Raw genomic sequence first — 17,909 nt, forward strand, 5'->3', positions numbered from 1 at the left:
AGCCGCACTCAGGCACCTCCGTCCACGCTGCACGACCGACGTCGGTGCCGTGACCCACATGGCACCATCCGACCCCCCCCGCACGGCGTTGACAGGGCCGATGCTTCGGTGCCTGGTCGTGTCCGGGGCCCCTGAGCCCACTCCCCGACTGTGCGAGGCCCTGCGCCCTCCCGCCCGGGCAGGCGCTCCGTGGGAACGGGCGGGAGTCCGTCTGACTGGTTCCGTGGCATGCTGCAGACCACTGTTTCCCAATCTGCAAGCACATCAGGGCACTCGGGGCGGCACCGAGACGCCCTGGGCGGTGCTGCGGCCCCGGGTTTCCTCATTCCCGCCGGCTTCCTGCCTCTCCTCTCTCCAGCCTCTTCTAACTGTCACTGCAGCCACATCTGGTTCTTCAGCCCGGCGCCACTTGCAAAAGCTTAGAGGTTCCTGAGCCTGTAGGGAGTGTTGGGGGGCAGGGGCTGAGCGGGGTAAGCGGGAGCTCGGCCAGCACGGGGAGCGGGCGGGGCGGCTGCGGGCTCCGAGACCTGGGGCGGGACGGAAACCTCCCCAAGCCTTGGCTTTTGGTTTGCTTTGCTTTGCTTTTCCATTGCCAAGGCGAGGATGACAGGACCCGCTCCGCGGAGTTTCTTTGAGATTGAAACAACACACCTGCGGCGTCAGGAACCTTCTCCACTCTTGCTCGGTGCCAGCAGACGCTAGCTGTCTCCAGCGTTCAAAACGTTTTAAATCCTACGACATTTGCTGGTGTAAAACCGTCTTCAACCAGACATCAATGCGCGGAAAGCTCTGTAAGATCTTCAAGAAGTAAATCTTGAGATCTCTAGAAGTCAGTCGTCAGTCTGTCGCAGCGAAAGCTCTCTGACTTCGTCGGGTCGCCTGATCCTCAGTGGAACCCGGTAAGTTGGCTGGTTAGGTTATTATTCTGGTTTTACCCACAAGGAAACCGAGAGACGGAGCTGCTACGTGAGTTGCCCTGGGGTCGGAGCGCCTGCCCGTGGCAAGGCTGGAGCTCTGAGCCCGTCACGGTGCTGTAACGGTCGCGGTTCAGAGTGTGACAACCCCCTCCTACCCCGTCCTTCCCGGCCCCGGGCGTCTGCAAGAGCAATAATCCCGTCCCTGGAAGCCGGGTGTCAGCCCGTCCTCGAGTCGTTCCTCTTCCCCTGGGGGAAGCCAAGGGGAGGGCGGGTATGTGACTGCACTGGCCGCTGGGCCGCGGCTTGGACGCCTGTCCTCGGGCATCCGGCGATTCGCAGGTGAGCAAAGACTCAACAGGCCTGAACCCCTGGGAGTGAAGGGAAACCCAGAGATGAGCCTCGGTCCTAGTGAGCGACGAGGCGAGAGTCGGTTGCGGTGGAGGCTGCGGGAGGAGCATCCTCGCAGGCTCAGCCCCGGCCCGCGGCACCCGCTCCCCTCCGCGCTCCCCACCCGCTCCTGCGACCTCCGGCCAGGCTTTCGCCCTATTTTCATTTCTCAGTCAACGTTGATGTCTGAAAACTAATCTGTGATCGTTCAACGTCTTCCGTCAGGCGTCCCCACGATGTGGCTGTTTTTAACGACGACCTGTTGTTTGATCTGCGGAACTCTGAATGCTGGCGGCTTCTTCGATCTGGAAAACGAAGCGAATCCTGAAGTGTGGATGAATATTGTAAGTCATCATGCAAAGTCCCAAAGGACGTCTCGTAAGGCAGGTTTGTGGCCTCGTGAGAGCAGGGAAGAAATCTCAGATGAGGGACCAGACACGCCGTGGGCGACGCTTGCCCGGCTCTGAGAGTCAAGCCAGGGACAGCCTCCCGTTTGGCCAAATAAGCGACGCCTCCCAGTAACATAAAGCGAAACAGAAGGGGTGGGCGGCCTCCTCTTTTGAATCTGCGTTAAAAATCTGTATTTTTAAGCCCTTGGGATGACATGTATGACTCTGCCTTCTACCAAACAGAAAGGGGTCTCGGGAATGCGCGTGACCGCGCGGCTTTGCCAGAAGGCTGGCTCGGCCCCGCACGCGGCCCCCCGACCCCAGACCTGCCCACAGCAGACAGCGGAGAATGTTCTGCTGATTCCGGGCCAGGGGTTTACGCAGCGAATCGACGGCACCGTTTCCGGGGCCACAGGTTTCAGATCAGTCACCCCAGGAGGCGCCCGCGGCCCGGGTGCCGACCTGGGGAGGCGGCGCTGAGCTCACGTCTGTGTTTCCCCCGGGCAGAGCGAGATCATCACCTACAACGGCTACCCCAGCGAGGAGTATGAGGTCACCACGCAGGACGGGTACATCCTCAGCATCAACAGGATCCCGCACGGCCGGGCGGAGGCCGGGAGCGCAGGTAGGCTTGTCCTCTGCGAGAAGGACTTGGGGGGGCAGCCGAGGAAGCACGAGACGCCCGGGTGACGCTAGCAGGTCGGGTCTCCGTGCAGGCCCCACGCGGCAACGCGCTTACACGCCCGTGTTCGCCGTTTATCAGAAATTCAGATGAACAGGGCATCCCGCGTCTTTGGTTACTCTCGGTCTCCGTTTCACCTGTGTGGGTCTTTGTCTCCCTTGAGAAATCTGGCGACACGGGGCCTGGGGGGAGGCAGCGGCTGAGGACCCTGGAAGGAGGGAGTTTTTCCAGGAAAGGTTTTACTTAAGGAGGGAGAGTCGCGGGGAGGCTCAGAATTAAGGCCCATCCCGTGTATTAAGCGGATTATTCTAAGAGCTTCACACTGATTCACGTCAGGGACCCTCTGAGCATCCCCAGGACGTCGGTGTCTTGCCGGGGATGGACCAGGGCTCCGTAACCGGCGAGCAATGGAATCAGGATTCAAACCCAGCCTGGCTCCAGAGCCCGTCCCTTACGCCCCAAATTATGGTGCCTTTTTGGAAATGTGCGCGCTGGTTCTCCTCGCCTCCCTCAGTCCTCTCTCCCGCGGGAATGGGGGCTCCCGACAGTCGTCACGGGGATGCTGAACGGATCCTGGGGTTCCAAGGCGTCCGTGGGCAGAGGCCGGGGCCTGGGCTGCAGAACGAGCCCGTCCTTGTCCACTTGCTCGCCCTTCCTCCCGCCGGGACGGGGCGCAGGATTCGGTCAGACGCGATGGTCCCCGTGCCTCCGCGAGCAGACCCCGGACAGACGCAAAGGCGAGCGCTCCTCCTAGTACCCGCTTCGGGCTCGAGTCCTGCCCTGCGCCTTGGAACGGGGCGGCCCTGGGAGGTTCCTAGCGGCCGAGAAGCGCTGTCGCTGCGTCCGTTCAGCGGGGATCCTACAAGGGGCAGCTCCGGGACACAGGAACCCTGAGGCCGTAGCAGGGCCCTGCGCGCCGAGACACCTGAGCCGCCTGCCTGCCCCCGTCCCCCTCCTTCCAGGTCCCCGGCCCGTTGTCTACCTGCAGCACGCCTTGTTTGCCGACAACGCCTCCTGGCTTGAGAATTACGCCAACGGCAGCCTTGGGTTCCTTCTCGCAGACGCGGGTTACGACGTCTGGATGGGAAACAGTCGGGGGAACACTTGGTCGAGGAGACACAGAACGCTCTCAGCGACCGAGGAAAAATTCTGGGCCTTCAGGTAAACTGAATCTAAGACGCATCACGGGGAAAGTTGGAGACCGTTCCTTGGCGCGCATGACGCCAACGGTACCTCTCACCTCGGGAGTCACCTGGGTCCTTGCGGTTTCTACGGGGAGCTCCGAGCGAGGCATAGCGGGAGGTCTGATTTCTCCGACCCTCCCACCAGCGGGTACATCGCGGTAACAGGGTGATTTTAACCCCCGGTTCACCCCGGTAGGATGTGCGGGCACGTCCCGCGGGATGGTTCCGGGGATTCCGTGACCGGGCGTGCACCCGTTGGCCAACGTGTGCTGAGCGTGTCTGCCGGGCGAGCACTCGAGCGTGAGCCAGGTACCCGGCCTGCGGGGCCTGCGTTCATCCTGCTGCTGCCGCGAGTCTCCTCCTGGCCAGCCGGTCAGCGGGCCGGCCCGGGTTCTATTAGGAGAAGCCCCGGTGGAGACGGTATCGGACGCCGTTTTCAGGGCAACTCCAGCATGAGGCCTTTAAAACCTCGCTCACGGGCCACGGAGAACCATCTTCTCACATGCTACCTGCTTCTTTTTTTTTATTTCTAAGGTTTTATTTATTTACTTGACGGAGGATGAGAGACGGGGGGGCATGAGCACAAGCAGCCAGAGCAACAGGCCAAGGGGGAGGGAGACGGAGAGGGAGAAGCAGGCTCCCGGCTGAGCAGGGACCCTCGCCATGCGGGGCCCCATCCCAGGACCTGGGCCGGGACCCCATCCACAGGCAGACTGTTAATGGGGCCACCCAGGCAACCACGGCCGCTGCTGCTAGTGAACGCGGGGTCATGGAGGGCAGGCCTCCCCCCGCCCCCGCCCCCCGCAAGGCTAAGGCCCTGTTTGCAAGCCTGCGCCGGCGCATTCCTGCCACACTGAGGGGGCACCCGGCTCCCACTGACAGGCTGGGGACGAAGGGGCGGTTAGGGCCAGAGCTTTCGGGCAGCGGCAAACATCAGGGACTAGTTGGTGCCACTGGCCTTCGGCCGGAGCTCGGGGCTTGTTTACTATAAGGCATCACGAGGATGGGCTCACACTCGGGTGCGTCGGCCCACGGATTTCCTCGAACGTTCTTGTAACAAGGCGCCAGCGCGGGGGGCCCGGCCCTACGAAACAGCACGCAGGTCTTTCTGTTGTCCCGCATGCTGCCGGCCGAGCTGCTGCTGTGCGGCCTGGTGCACGTGGGACAGATCTTGACAGCGGAGGAGGCATCGGTGACAGGTGCACCCGCTGCGGCGCCTGCCATCGGTCCCCACGGCTGCCCTGCCCCGGCACAGGCTTCGTTAGGGACGAGCAAACTGGAGCTCAGGGCACTCGCTAACGTGCCACGAGTTCCTCGGCCGCAGCGGGTCGCGATGGCTGAGTGCGAAACGGCCCGAGGATCTTGAGGTGGCCCGTGGGGGGTTGCAGGAGAGGCGGGCAAGGCAGATGGGGGCGGGCAGGGGGAGAAGGGAAGGAGGGGGCGGGACTGGCCTGGAGGCCGCACACGTGCCCGGAACCAGTCCTGTCGCCTTCCAGCCTGCACGTAACTGGGTGAATAACGAGGTGCACAGCGGTGACGCCGCAGAACCCCGCAGGCAAGAAATAAAGTAGGCACATGCGCGAGTCCTGACCTCGGGCGCCAGGGTGTCCAAGCCCCCGTTTTATTTTGCAGTTTCGACGAGATGGCCAGATACGACCTCCCAGGAATAATAGACTTCATCGTAAACAAAACGGGGCAGCAGAGGCTGTACTTCATCGGACACTCCCTGGGCACCACCATAGGTATGTGCACAGACGGCTGTGTCCTGCGAGGGGCGGAGCCTCGCGGCAGGTCGCGCTCAGACGGCAGCAGAGTCGCCGCCATGTAGTCTGCTCTCAGTTTCCCCGTCCTGGGCGGGACACGTTGTCCTGCGGCCCTACGGGGTGGTGTCCTTGGATTCAAGGCGGCGTGTAGGCCGAGTCGCTCCCCCATGTCCGGTCACAGCAGCGCGTTGGCCCCGCCATGTGATCTCCACCTGCCCCAGATCCAAAGAAGTGATCCCAGAGCGTGGGTTTCTAGGCCCCCCGCGCTGAGCTAGGAAGGTGCGGCCTCGTGACGTGAAATACCCCCGGAGGGTGATGAGTCCCTTCCTGCGAAACCACGCAAGAGTCTGCAAAAAGTGGACAGCATTGTCACGGCAGAGTCCCTACGGCCATTGCCATCGACGGCAGACGTGGATTTATCAGCGCTTGACAGCGACGGGCTGTTTCCACGTGGAACAGGCAGTGAGTGTCGCAGGACATAAGCCGCAAAGGACATCAAAGATCTAGAGGGAGACAGACAGACAGAAGCGTGCCGCGGACGGGCAGCCACTCTCCTACCCTGGCCAACAGGCCCTGCACCGACGGAGTGTCAGCGCAATTCCGCGGCGCCTTCCACCCCTGGAGGAGGAAACAGACACGCGGCACGGATGCAAGGCCGTCGGCGCCACCGCTCAGGGCGGGTGCTGGGCCCGCGGCCGGGCAGGGATGGCCTGAGCGGCCCGAGAGGCGTGGGCAGGACGCCCGTGGGCTCCCACCCGGTCTGCAGAGAACAGGACGCGCCCGAGCAGCCTTGCTCTGCACCGCCTGGGCCTGCGAGCGTCCAGAGAGCTTCCTCCGCGCCCTGGGCAGAGCAACGTCTGTAACGTGGGCAGGACCCTCTGTGGCAAGACGTCAGCAGCCCGGACTCCCGCTGCCCACCAGTCCGCGTGGGCACGGAGGGGCTCGCGTCTACACGCCTCCGAAGCTGTCCTAGGAGAAGTCCTCTAGCAGCTGCGCGGCCCTCAACACCGTCAGTTCGCTTTCTGGCCGCGATGGTTTCAGTGGTTCCACGAGAACGTCAGAGAAAAGTCTGCTATGGCGGCATGCACACCCCATGCACACCCCATGCACACCCCCATGTACACCCCTGTGCACGAGCACACCCCACACACACACCCAGGCACACAGCCGTGAACACTCCCATGCATACCCCCCATGCATGCCCCTATGCACACCCCTGTGCACACCCCCATGCTCACCCCCATGCATGGGCACTCCTCACACACACCTCCATGCACACCGCCATGAACACTCCCATGCACACTGCCATGCACTCCCCCGTGCACACCCCTGTGCACACCCCATGTGCACACACCCGTGCACACACCCCTACACACCCTCATGCATACCCCTATGCATACCCCCATGCATACCCTCATGCATACCCCTGTGCACACCCCCATGCACACTCCCATGCACACCCCCTTGCACACCCCCATGCACACACTCCCATGCGCACCCCCATGCGCACACCCCCATGCACACCCCCTGTGCACACCCCCATGCACACCCCTGTGCACACCCTCATGCACACCCCCATGCACACCTCCATGCACACCCCTGTGTACACCCCCACGCACACCCCCATGCATACCCCTGTGCACATCCCCACACACACACCCATGCACACCCCCATGCACACCCCCAAGCATACCCCTGTGCACACCCACACACACCCCCATGCATACCCCTGTGTGCACCCACACACACCCTCGTGCATGCACACGCCTCCACACACAACTCTGTGCACACCCTCGTGCACACACATGCACACACGCACACAGTGGGGGGGCCCAGGAAGGCCTCTCAGGGAACCCAAATACACAGATGCCCCAGGTGCTTTCCCCTGCAGCGTGCTGGTCTCCACCCCCATCCTCACAGGGCAGGAGGTGCACGCTCTGCTGTTGCTGACAGGTGAGAGCGAGTGCAGGCGGCCTTGGCAGGACCAGCGAAGGAGGAGGGACACCAGCGGAGACTCTGGAGGGGGGCAAGCACGCCGTGCGGCCCCGGGAGGGACGGCGTCCCCTGCACTGTGAGGAAAATCAGTGGGGAGTAACTGGATGAGGCTGCACGAAGAGCTGATGGGTGCACCTCCGGGAGCCGACGGTTCTCTCCTGGGAGCTCTGTGCCGGTGCTGCAGGTGCCCTCGTGCGGGGGGAGGCGCTCCAGGGCCCCGATGGCAGCCCCGCCACGGGCCCTCCCTCCTCTGGCGACTTCATTGTCCAGAATTCAAGAAAAATGGACGCTTGAGAGCAAGGAGGAAGGAAGGCAGGTTGTCGTTGCAGGGCAATGCAGAAGCGGGCCCCAGGTCACCCACGGGGTCGCAGCAACAGGACAAGACGTCACAGCACAGCCCCCTTTGGTCGGAGGGACGCTGCCTCGGGATTTCGGATTTTTACGAGATCGTCTTGTCTCCTGTTCTCTTAGGGTTTGTGGCCTTTTCCAGCATGCCTGAGCTGGCACGGAGGATCAGAATGAATTTTGCCCTGGGTCCCGTGGTCTCATTCAAATACCCCACGGGCATCTTTACCAGTTTTTTTCTACTTCCGAATTCCGTAATCAAGGTAGGCTCTCATTTTTGCCAAAACCTATCTGAGGATCCCATTCTGGGTTGTCGACCCTTGTTATTTTAAGACCGATCACGCAGTGAACGTAGGAAAGTAGGCAATTCACGTGAAATCTATAGAAACCAGATTCTGTGACCGCGTGCCGTGTGCGCGTGCGTCCGTGTGCGCGTGCGTGTCCGTACCCACGTGTGTGGCCACAAGTCCCATAAACACGTCATTATCCTCAGCCGTGAGCGGACCCGAGCGTCTAGCGGGTGCTGAGCTGGTGCTGGGTCAGCGCAAAGTCTCCTCACAGGTTACCTGGCTTCCTTCTTGATCCCCTGGGCCGGTCGATTGGTCACAATGCCCAAGGGGAAGCACAGTTTCCAAGCTCCGTGTGATCCCGGAGGTCTCAGACTCCGATGTCAGATAAGCCCGAATAACAGGGCCTCCCACCGGGGAGCTTGCTTTAGCTTCCAGAGACCTGCACGTCTTCCAGCTCGATTATCCATCCAGGCATCGACCGGTTATTTTCCAAGGGTCGAAAAAGTAGTTTGGTGGCCGATTGACCCATCGAAAGTTTTTTTTGTTTGTTTCTTTGCTTTATGTTTCTCTAACAACGCCATTGCCACAACAGACATGGTATTTTGGCCAAAATTGCCCCTTAAACGTGTCGGCTACAATGGATTTGGGCCAAAATGAAGTCAAGGAGACCGATAAAGGTTTCACAGTGATTCGTATATAAAACGAGGCCCTGCACTGAGGGGGGCACTTGACGGGATGAGCACTGGGTGTTATTCTATAGGTTGGCAAATTGAACACCAATAAAAAATAAATTTATATAAATAAATAAACAGATAGATAGATAAAAAATAAATAAATAAATAAATAAATAAATAAATAAATAAATAAATAAAACGAGGCCCTGGTTCAGGGTGACGTGACGGGAATGGGAAGAAACACCATCTGTGAGCTGACGCCAGGGTGACTTTCCGTGGAGCCTGATGGTGGGTTTCAGCTCCTCTGTGCCGTTTACTGCAAGCTCAGTGGGGCGGGCTCCCTTCTGTGTGGCTGATAGTCCTGCCGCAAAGTGTGTTGACATCAGCTGGTTTGGGACACTCTCCACATTGGAGCAGAGTCGAGCAGACAAATTAGTGACATTAAATCCTGGGTTGGACACATCTACCTCCAAGTGCATCATTTTGCATACGTACTGCTTTGCAGGTGGAGGTGGGGGCCGAGGCTTCTCTCGGTTTCACGGTCCCTGCTCCCCGATTTCCCGCCTCCCTGAGCCCCAGTCCCTGATCCCTGCCACCACCTCAGGTCTGGGGCCCCCGAAGCTCCAGTCCTCCCAGCAGAGACCCCACCGTGCACCGTGCCGCCTCCCGTGACATCCAGCGTTTTCCGTCCGGGGTCCCGACCTTCAGGACGCCGTGCTCCGCGCTCCGGCTCGAGAGCTGGCTCTGGTGGGACGCGGCTGGGACACGATGGTGTTTTCAGGAAAACCCCGCTCTCCCTTCCTAGTCAAGGCGGTGTTTGGCCTTAACGGGGAAATTGCTCTGGCTTTCTGGCCAATGAATGAGAAATCAGAAACCTCGGGAGTTACTGATTGCACGTGACGGGGGAGCTTCACCGAGGAGAGTGGACTTGAGTCCAAGATCCTTAGGGCAGGGCCGTCCCTTCCAAATCGTGCTTGTTGATCTCCCCTGGATAGAGACGCCTTCCTAGCTCGTATCTCCCCCCTTTCCCCGGGGACTTGTCTCCTTGGCGGAAACAGCAAAGACCAATGCAAGTAGATGTCCAAGGACCCTCACTCCTGGGGGGGGTGGGCAGGGAATGTCAACGGGTCCGAAAACAGCTCTTGAGACGCTAATTATTGTTTATTCTTACAGAGATTTTTCGGTACCAAAGGTTTCTTTCTAAACACGGGGAAGGTACCTTCCATCAGAATCTGCAACAATAAAATATTGTGGGTGATTTGTAGTGAATTTATGTCCTTATGGGCCGGATCCAACAAGAAGAACATGAATACGGTACGTATGATGGTGATGGGAGCATCTGAGGCTTTAGGAGGTTCCAGCTTCCCTTCGACTCACGTTGATGCAGCTGTTACGCCGTGTAAACGAATGCGGTGTAGACACGCACGCTGTGCGTAGGTCGGGAATCCGATGGACCGTGACTGTGAAGGGCGGGTTGGTGGCTTCACGCTTTCGCCATAGGTGGGGAAGCCGATGTCCCCGCGTGGGTGGGACTTCCACACATTCACTCTCGGCCACCATTATGAGGGTCAATTGGATTTTACCACCAGCCTCGTGCATTAAAAAAAATAAAAAATAAAAAATCCCAGAAAAGAAAAAAAGTGCAGACAAGCGTTGCACATATTTCCCGCGGCCTCATGCGCTGGGGGGGTACTTTGGCCTCTGATAAAACACCTCACTTACCCTGGAAAGCAGGAGGCAGGATGGAATGGAGACAGACGCTTCCCCACAAAAGAGGAGCAGGTGGGTTCATCAAGTCTCTGTCTCCCGTGGGGGACTTCCGGGCGCAGGACGCGGGGTCTGCACCTGCTGAGCATTCCCCGGGGCGGCCCACTCGGCCCCAGATCCGTTTCTTCAAAAGCGGATCCTTTTAGCGGCTCCCTTGATTGTTTTCGCGCCACGGGAATCGAGGACGTGTCGCTTTTCTTCTGCAAGATCGTGTCTTATCCTCGCGAAAGCCGGGCATGGTGTGATCTGGGGGATGTTCGTTTAGCAGGCGAAAGTACGGACACGCGCGGGTGTCAGATCCCTGGGCCAAGGTGCCAAAGCTGGTCACTGACAGGGTCTGTCCTGACGACGCGGGGTCGCCCCACGGGTCGGGGACGGACGGCGTGCACCAGCTCCCCACGCACCGGCCACACCTGCTCTCAGGCAGCCCGTTCGTTGCCCACATTCCGGCGCCTGGTGTGAATTGTGACTCACCTGGGGGCCCTTGCCTCGTCGTGTCCCGACCCCCAGCATTGGCCGCTGCGCCTTCGCTCGGTCGCTCTCTGCTTCCCGCTCTGGGTAGCTGCTGCTATGCCACGTCTTCTTCTTTCCCTTCAGAGCCGAATGGACGTGTACATGTCCCACGCACCCACCGGATCGTCAATACAGAACATACTGCATATAAAACAGGTAGGGTCCTCGCCACGGGAGAGGCCGCCGATGTCGGCACCTCCGAACGGACGGAGTCAGCAGCCCCACCCTCGGAGGCTGCAAGGCGGCTTCTAGGGTGTCTTTGTCACCATCTCTGGTTTGGTTTCCCCAGATTTTAAGGGAAAGGAGAAGGGATGGTGCAGACCAGGCAGGAGACATAGGTGAGCGCTCCGTTAAGGTCGGAGCTTGTCGAACAGACCCTGAGCTGAAGCAAGAGGTGACCCGGGAAGGCGTCAGATGGAAACTTCCCCAGAGAGCATCATCCCGCGGCTGAGGCCCCCCGAGGGGGTCCTGGTTTTCCGTTAGCTGCTCCTCCAAACCAAGGGAGATGCCCCCCGCCCCCCGCTGGCCGCGTGCGTCCGGTGGTAAAAGTGGATGCATGTCCTTCTGCTGATCCAGGGGCCCCGCTGCGCGGTGGTTGTCTAAGATCTGCTGTTAGCAACTGTGATTCTTACTCTGATGATGTTTGAAAAAAAAAAAAACATGTATTTCAGCTTTATGGATCTGATGAATTCAGAGCTTATGACTGGGGAAGTGAAGCTGAGAACATGCATCACTACAATCAGGTGAGCTGGGGCTTTTGAGACATTATAGTAAGGAATTATTGGAGAGTGGGGGGCACCTGGGGGGCTCCGGGGTTGAGCGTCTGCCCTCGGCTCAGGGCGTGACCCCGGGGTCCCGGGATCGAGTCCCGCGTCAGGCTCCCGGCATGGAGCCTGCTTCTCCCTCTGCCTGGGTCTCTGCCTCTCTCTGTGTGTCTTTCATGAATAAATAAATAAAATTTTTTTAAAAAAATAAATTATTGGACAGTGAAAAGAATCCTACCTGTAATTGGTGGCATTCTCATCGATCAATAGAGCTTTTGAAAAATTGACTAATTTAAATATGCACCCTTTGTAAAAAAAAAATCTAAAAATAAGTAGCATAGAAACAAAAGACGCATATCCTAAGGGACGCGAATAATTTATAATCCCTCCACCCAAAGCACACTGGGTGTATCAACATTTTACTGCATTTATTCCAATCTTCTCAGTGCAGCTGCTTTCACACAATTTTTATTTTTTTTATTTTTTTTTTTTTGCGCACAATTTTTAATCTTGCTTCTTCACTTACAGTTACGGCAAGACCCAGCCATGCTGCCGAGCTGGGTTTTAGCATGATTTTGTTGACTGTGTAATAATGAAAATTGTTTTATGAAAATCTATTAAAAATGTACAGAGAAAATGAATATCCAGTTCTTGGCACCAGCAGAAAAACAAAATAGGCTCCCATGAAAATTAAAGGAATATTATGCACCCATGAAAAGTCGAGCTTTCAGCATCTTTTTTCCGCTCTGATTTTTCACACCAGGATTTGTAGACTCCGCCTCCTGGGCCTGGGATTAATCCTGTTGCCACCATTTTTCCCTCAAAGTCAGGAGCTGGGCTTCTCAATATGAACCGAGCACATTAAATTCATCTTTTCCATTGTTTTCCCAGGCGGGTACATGAGGTCAATTATTAATCCAAATGTGGGTCAATTAAGTTGTTTCTGAGCATCAAGTCAGCCAACCAGACCCGCCGATTTCTCACGAAGGGACTGAATTGTTAGACAATAACTCTTCCAGCCCTTGAGACGACCGAGAGAAACAGGGATATTATCATCCTTTTTTACGCTTACGGTGCGATTTCCATACAATAAAATGCCCTGATTCTCCAAATCGATGAGTTTCGAGAAAGACGGTGTTCGCGTGACGGCGCCACCGCCGGGACAGGGCCGTTGTCAGCCCCCGACAGGGTCCCCTGCCCCGCGCACCGGGCTGTTCATGGACACGCGTGTCCGCAAGCGCTCAGCCGGGCCTGGAGGAGAAGGGAGCGAACAGCAGGCGCAGCAAGGCCTGTTGGAGGGTTGCCGTCGGGAAGTGGAGGAGGCCGTCGCTTCCGGCCCTTCCGTCCACGAGAGAGCGAGGCAAAGCATCCCACGCACCCTTGGACCCGGGCGGTCGGCATGTCCCCTGGCTCCGTGGAGGGAAGGACGCAGGTGCCTGGCGTCCCGGCGGCCTGGGTGCCCGGGTCCCCACCGACCCTGCCCCGAGCAGGACTCGGTCGCCGGAAGCCGCTCTCCGTGATCTCCGTGATCTCCGTGCTCTCCTGGCCCCGCGAGCCCCAAGGGGCAGCCTGTGCTGGGGCCGGGCCCTCCTCACCCAGCCGCGGACCTGGCACGCCCGGGACCCTCGCCTGCTGCGTGGCTGACATTCCCCACGTCCCTTCACGCGGCCCAAGAGCCCCCGGCCCGTCTCCTTCCTTCCTCTCCCAGAAAACGGAGGCCCGCGACTGCCGGGGTGTGCCTGCCCCCCCCCACCCCCGCCCGACCCCCCCACCCCTGCTGCTGCTTCCAAAACACGTGCACCTGCCGTCACCCTGCGAGTCCATCACGCGTCCCCCGTCACCCACCCTCTGCCTTTGATCAGCGTTCCTGATGCGCGCGGGGCCGAGGCGAGCATCCCCACCTCCTGGCGGCCCCGCGCTGGGCCCCGGGGCTTCCTCTTTCCGCTGCAGCTGCTTATGTGAGTCGCCGAACCCAGGGCCCGGCTCTCACCTGCAGGTGTTTGCCCTGGGGGTCCCCACGGCCCCCTCCCAGACCCCAACCCTCCACGTGGGGTGGCCATCCGCGTCCCCAACCCAGACGTCCCCTTCTGGACGGCCTCCCTCGTCCCCACCCCGCCGGCACGCGCTGCTTTCTGCTAACTGTCAGCCCGCCTCTGACACTTCTCCCTTGGAGGACGTAAGCCACCCCGATGCCCGACGGCGTCGATCGTCCCTTCTCCGGGCCACCGCCACGCCCGTCTACGTTGTCCAGGGTCGGCCTCCAGCTGGCCCTTCCTCCCTCCGGCGTCCCGGGCTCACGGCCCTGCAGTCATCCCAAGACTGAGCTCTGAGAAAGACCCTGCCCCCTGCCCCCGGCTTCCGAAGGGTGTCCAAGCACCTGGGCCTGGGGTGTGGACCTTGCCTGTCTCCAACCCTAGATCGACGCCGTCTGGCTCAGAGTTCCTTCCCTGGGTTCCCGGGACGCCCTGCCTTCCCGAGCGTGCTGTTCATGCCTTTGCCACCCGCCGGGAAGCCCTCCCACCGCGTCCCTATCCGGCCAAGTCCCACGGTCCCTCTAGGGCCATTTCGAGCGACTCCTCCGCACACGAAGCCAGAAGTCGCTTCCTCTTAGCCCACCTCCCGTGGTTTGGGGGCAGCGTCCTGTGGCCCTTGACGCACGCTGCTTTGTAGGCGAGTGTTTGTCGACTGCCCCCTTGAAGACAGGGACCGTCGAAGGCGCTCTTTCTCCTTCCCTCGGGGCTCACCCGCGGCCTCCCCGGCTGCGTGGGGAGCCTTCTCTCACGGACGCTCCTTCTCTCTCCCGTAGAGCCGTCCCCCGCTCTACGACCTGAGTGCCATGAAGGTGCCTACTGCCATATGGGCCGGTGGCAATGACGTCCTTGTGACCCTCCAGGATGTGGCCAGGACAATCCCCCAAATCAGGAACCTCCGGTACTTCGACCTCTTGCCCGACTGGAACCACTTCGACTTCATCTGGGGCCTGGACGCGCCGCGGCGAGTCTACAGTAAGATCATAGAGCTGATGCAGTCGGACTCCTGACGCGGCGCACCTGCTTCTCGGCTACAAGTCCCGGCGAGCCCAGGAGGCCCCGGGGAGGGGCTGCTCAGCTGCCAGGTCTTGCCTCGCGGCCGCGGAGGCTCCTTATCCGCGGCCCAACCAGGAACTGTCTCAACGGGGCTGCTCTTCATCCAAGAAAGGCGCCCCCGGAACCTCCAGGTCTCTTCCCCTCCGTCGGGGCCGATTTTTCGCCTCCGTGAATATACGCCTGGGAGATGAGTTAAAAGGGGCCTTTTTCTTTTTTTCTTTTTTTTTTAAATAAATTTATTTTTATTGGTGTTCAATTTGCCGACATCCAGAATAACACCCAGTGCTCATCCCATCAAGTGCCCCCCTCAGTGCCCGTCACCCAGTCGCCCCCACCCCCCGCCCTCCTCCCCTTCCACCACCCCTGGTTCGTTTCCCAGAGTGAGGAGTCTCTCGTGGTCTGTCTCCCTTTCTGATATTTCCCACTTATTTTCTCTCCTTTCAAAAGGGGCCTTTTTCTTCCCTAATTAGGAATATTCTTACAAGGCAAGACTTTGTAGAGGCAGCCGTGCGGGACTATCCTGCGGGTGGCTGCGGTCGCACGGCTAGCCCGGGGGTCACGACGGCGTGAGCAAGCGCTGGCCCACGTCGGCCGCGGGAGGAAACCGCACGCTGGAGAACCTCACTGAGTTTCATATTCCGGAAATGCCAGGAAAAAAAAAAAAAAAAAAACAGAGAGAGAGAGAAAATTGGGACTGTTAGGGAGCCTGTGGTCATTCTTCAGATACAACACGCGGGACGTAATTCTCTCGTTTTGCTCTAAAGAGAGGTTCATCTGATCGCCCGCCGTGTCTTCATTGTCGAAGTGGAACCCACGCCCGGGCTCGCGCCCCGGCGACACCTAAAGCAGCTCCCAGAAAGCCTGTTTCAGAAGCAGCAAGGAAGGCACCAGGAATAGTCCAAGCCTCGCCCCATCTCATTCCCTCAACGAGGCCAGACCCCGACCCCCGGGCTCAGTACAGGCCTCCCAGCACGGCGCCCCGTGTCCGTCCCGGACTCGCGAGTGCTGCCAACTCGCAAACCTTCTCTATAGACACAGCAGGTGCATCCTTCTTTAATGGAGAACGTTCGTGATCCTCAAGGAATCATCAGGAAATGATACACGCACCTAAACAGGGAGAATCTAAACCAGCTCCCGAATATTTGCATGGAGGACGAGGGTCTTTTGGATGTCAGACACCGCACGACCATTCTTCAATAGATAATCCATATTTCATCGTTTTTTTTTTTTTTTAACCTCAGTTTTAGTCTTTAAAAGGAAGGACAGGGCACCCGGGTGACTCAATGGTTGAACATCTGCCTTTGGCTCAGGTCGTGATCCCAGGATACGGGATCGAGTCCCACGTCGGGCTCCAGAGAAGAGCCTGCGTCTCCCTCTGCCTGTGTCTCTGCTTCTCTCTCTCTGTCTCTCATGAATAAATAAATAATTATTTAAAAAAAAAAGGAAAGACAGTTTTAAAACACTTGGGAAGCAATTTCAGGTGCACATCTTTCCATATTTGTATACTTTTTATGTAACGAGATTAGACTCATTTGTATCAGTTTCAGGGCACTTTTATGGAGTTCTTCTCAAGAGTAAAATGTAGTTTTCGTACAAACAGTACAGCCTTGTAAAGTCACGTTTAACCAAATTAATAAAAATGCATTAAATAATTTATTGTTGGGGGTACCTGGGGGGCTCTGTGGTTGAGCGTCCACCTTTGGCCCAGGGCGTGACCCCAGGGTCCCGGGATCGAGTCCCGCGTCGGGCTCCCTGCATGGAGCCTGCTTCTCCCTCTGCCTGTGTCTCTGCCTCTCTCTCTGGGTCTCTCATGAATAAATAAATAAAATCTTAAAAAAAAAAAAAAGGAACAGAACAGATGGATGAACACAGTCATAACGCGTCTGGTGACCTTCAAACCACACCGGTGGCCGCCGATGGCGACTCTGCGCGACGTCCACCGCAGGTCTCTCAGTCCAAGGCCCCGAGTGGAGCTCATCGCTCTCTCTACAGCAGGCCCCGTGTGCACGCTGCCTCGTCTCCTGTGACAGGTGGAGCTTGGAGTGTCGTGGCTGTGCCCGTCCCCAAAATGGGAGAACCTGGGTGCTTCGGGTATGAGGCAGTGTTTGGGTTTCCGTGGGAAGGCAGTGAATGCAACTTTATCAACGTAACGCTCGGCCGTAAAGAGAACTCTTGTAATTCATCTTGGAATATTAGAGACGCCTTACCTCGAGGCTGAAACTCTCAAAAATCTTGCGCCCTATTTCCTAAGAGATCTCCCAGTGCTATTGACTCTTGGTTCCCTGCGTGACCCCCTCCTCCCTCTGCTGGAGAAGCTCCCACGAGGCAGCTGCTGTGTCACCGCGTCCCCCACCTCGCACATCCCCAGCCCACGCAGAGCCGCCCTCACGCCCGTCAGAACATCAAAGTGTTGGAAAACAAAATTAATCGTCTAAAAAACTGCCAATAGTAAAAAGCGCAAGGGCTCCTGGGGGCTCCGTCGGTGAGGCGTCTGCCTTGGGCTCGGGTCACGATGTCAGGTCCTGGGACGGAGCCGGATGCTGGAGCCGACTCTCTCTCCATGTAACTCCTACTCTCAGTCTCTCAAATAATCCTAAAAAAAATAAAAAATAAAAATAAAAAGGGTTTTGATGTGGTGATAAGACTGACTTTCGGCAGCAGAAAAGCTATACTTTCAGGACGGCTCTCAACACCGTGTCCCAAGGCGGACGGACTCAGAGCTCCGGGAGAACTATGGGGTTTCTTTCCCAGGCCGGCCCCTTGGCCTCCTCGTCACCTTCACGGTCGTCCCTGCCCGGGGCCTCCTGCGGGTCTCGGCCAGCGGTGGGATAGATGGAGTGAAAATGAGTCCTGACCCCTGTGGCATCCCGGTCTCCTTGCCTTACAGCCGCCAGTGGGAAAACTCAGGGCCAAGCTGAGATTCCCTTAGGGTCTTACCTTCTTAGGCCTGGGGCTGCCGTGGCAACGGGCCGAGGATGTGCCACTGTGACAGTTCCCTGCCTCTGCTGGGCGGGTCCCAACATCCCTCCTCCCCGCTTTCTTCGGAGACCTCGGTCCTGCGGGGCCCCGGGGTGAGCGGGCTCTCGGCCACGAAGGGCTCTACGGGCCACGTCCTCACCGCCGCCGTCGCTCAACTTCACTGCAGAATCGATT

At 58.5% G+C, this 17,909-nt stretch overlaps 1 protein-coding gene across 2 annotated transcripts; it reads left to right on the forward strand.

Moving 5' to 3' along the window:
* The first annotated feature begins 315 nt into the window (after positions 1–315).
* Positions 316–16,409, forward strand: LIPN (lipase family member N). 2 transcript variants are annotated; one of them, XM_035706159.2, is made up of 11 exons: positions 316–470; positions 598–899; positions 1,530–1,648; positions 2,201–2,318; positions 3,437–3,536; positions 5,192–5,301; positions 7,789–7,925; positions 9,800–9,940; positions 10,991–11,062; positions 11,578–11,649; positions 14,477–16,409. In XM_035706159.2, the coding sequence occupies exons 3-11, from the start codon at positions 1,541–1,543 to the stop codon at positions 14,708–14,710; spliced, it is 1,092 nt and encodes a 363-aa protein (XP_035562052.1). In that variant the 5' UTR covers positions 316–470; positions 598–899; positions 1,530–1,540; the 3' UTR covers positions 14,711–16,409. The 2 variants fall into 2 exon arrangements, with proteins under 2 accessions (XP_035562052.1, XP_035562051.1); XM_035706158.2 differs by having other exon boundaries at positions 317–470; positions 3,338–3,536.
* Positions 16,410–17,909: the final 1,500 nt, after the last annotated feature.

The sequence above is a fragment of the Canis lupus genome, chromosome 26, assembly GCF_003254725.2.
Source record: "Canis lupus dingo isolate Sandy chromosome 26, ASM325472v2, whole genome shotgun sequence".
In the NCBI taxonomy this organism is placed as follows: Eukaryota; Metazoa; Chordata; class Mammalia; order Carnivora; family Canidae; genus Canis; species Canis lupus.

Excerpts from the sequence above, each read along its gene's own strand:
- LIPN (XM_035706158.2), top strand. The coding sequence starts at position 1,541 with ATGTGGCTGTTTTTAACGACGACCTGTTGTTTGATCTGCGGAACTCTG. Across the intron at positions 1,649-2,200 it reads CTGAAGTGTGGATGAATATT|AGCGAGATCATCACCTACAA; the intron begins GTAAGTCATCAT and ends TCCCCCGGGCAG. Across the intron at positions 2,319-3,337 it reads GGCGGAGGCCGGGAGCGCAG|GTCCCCGGCCCGTTGTCTAC; the intron begins GTAGGCTTGTCC and ends CCCTCCTTCCAG.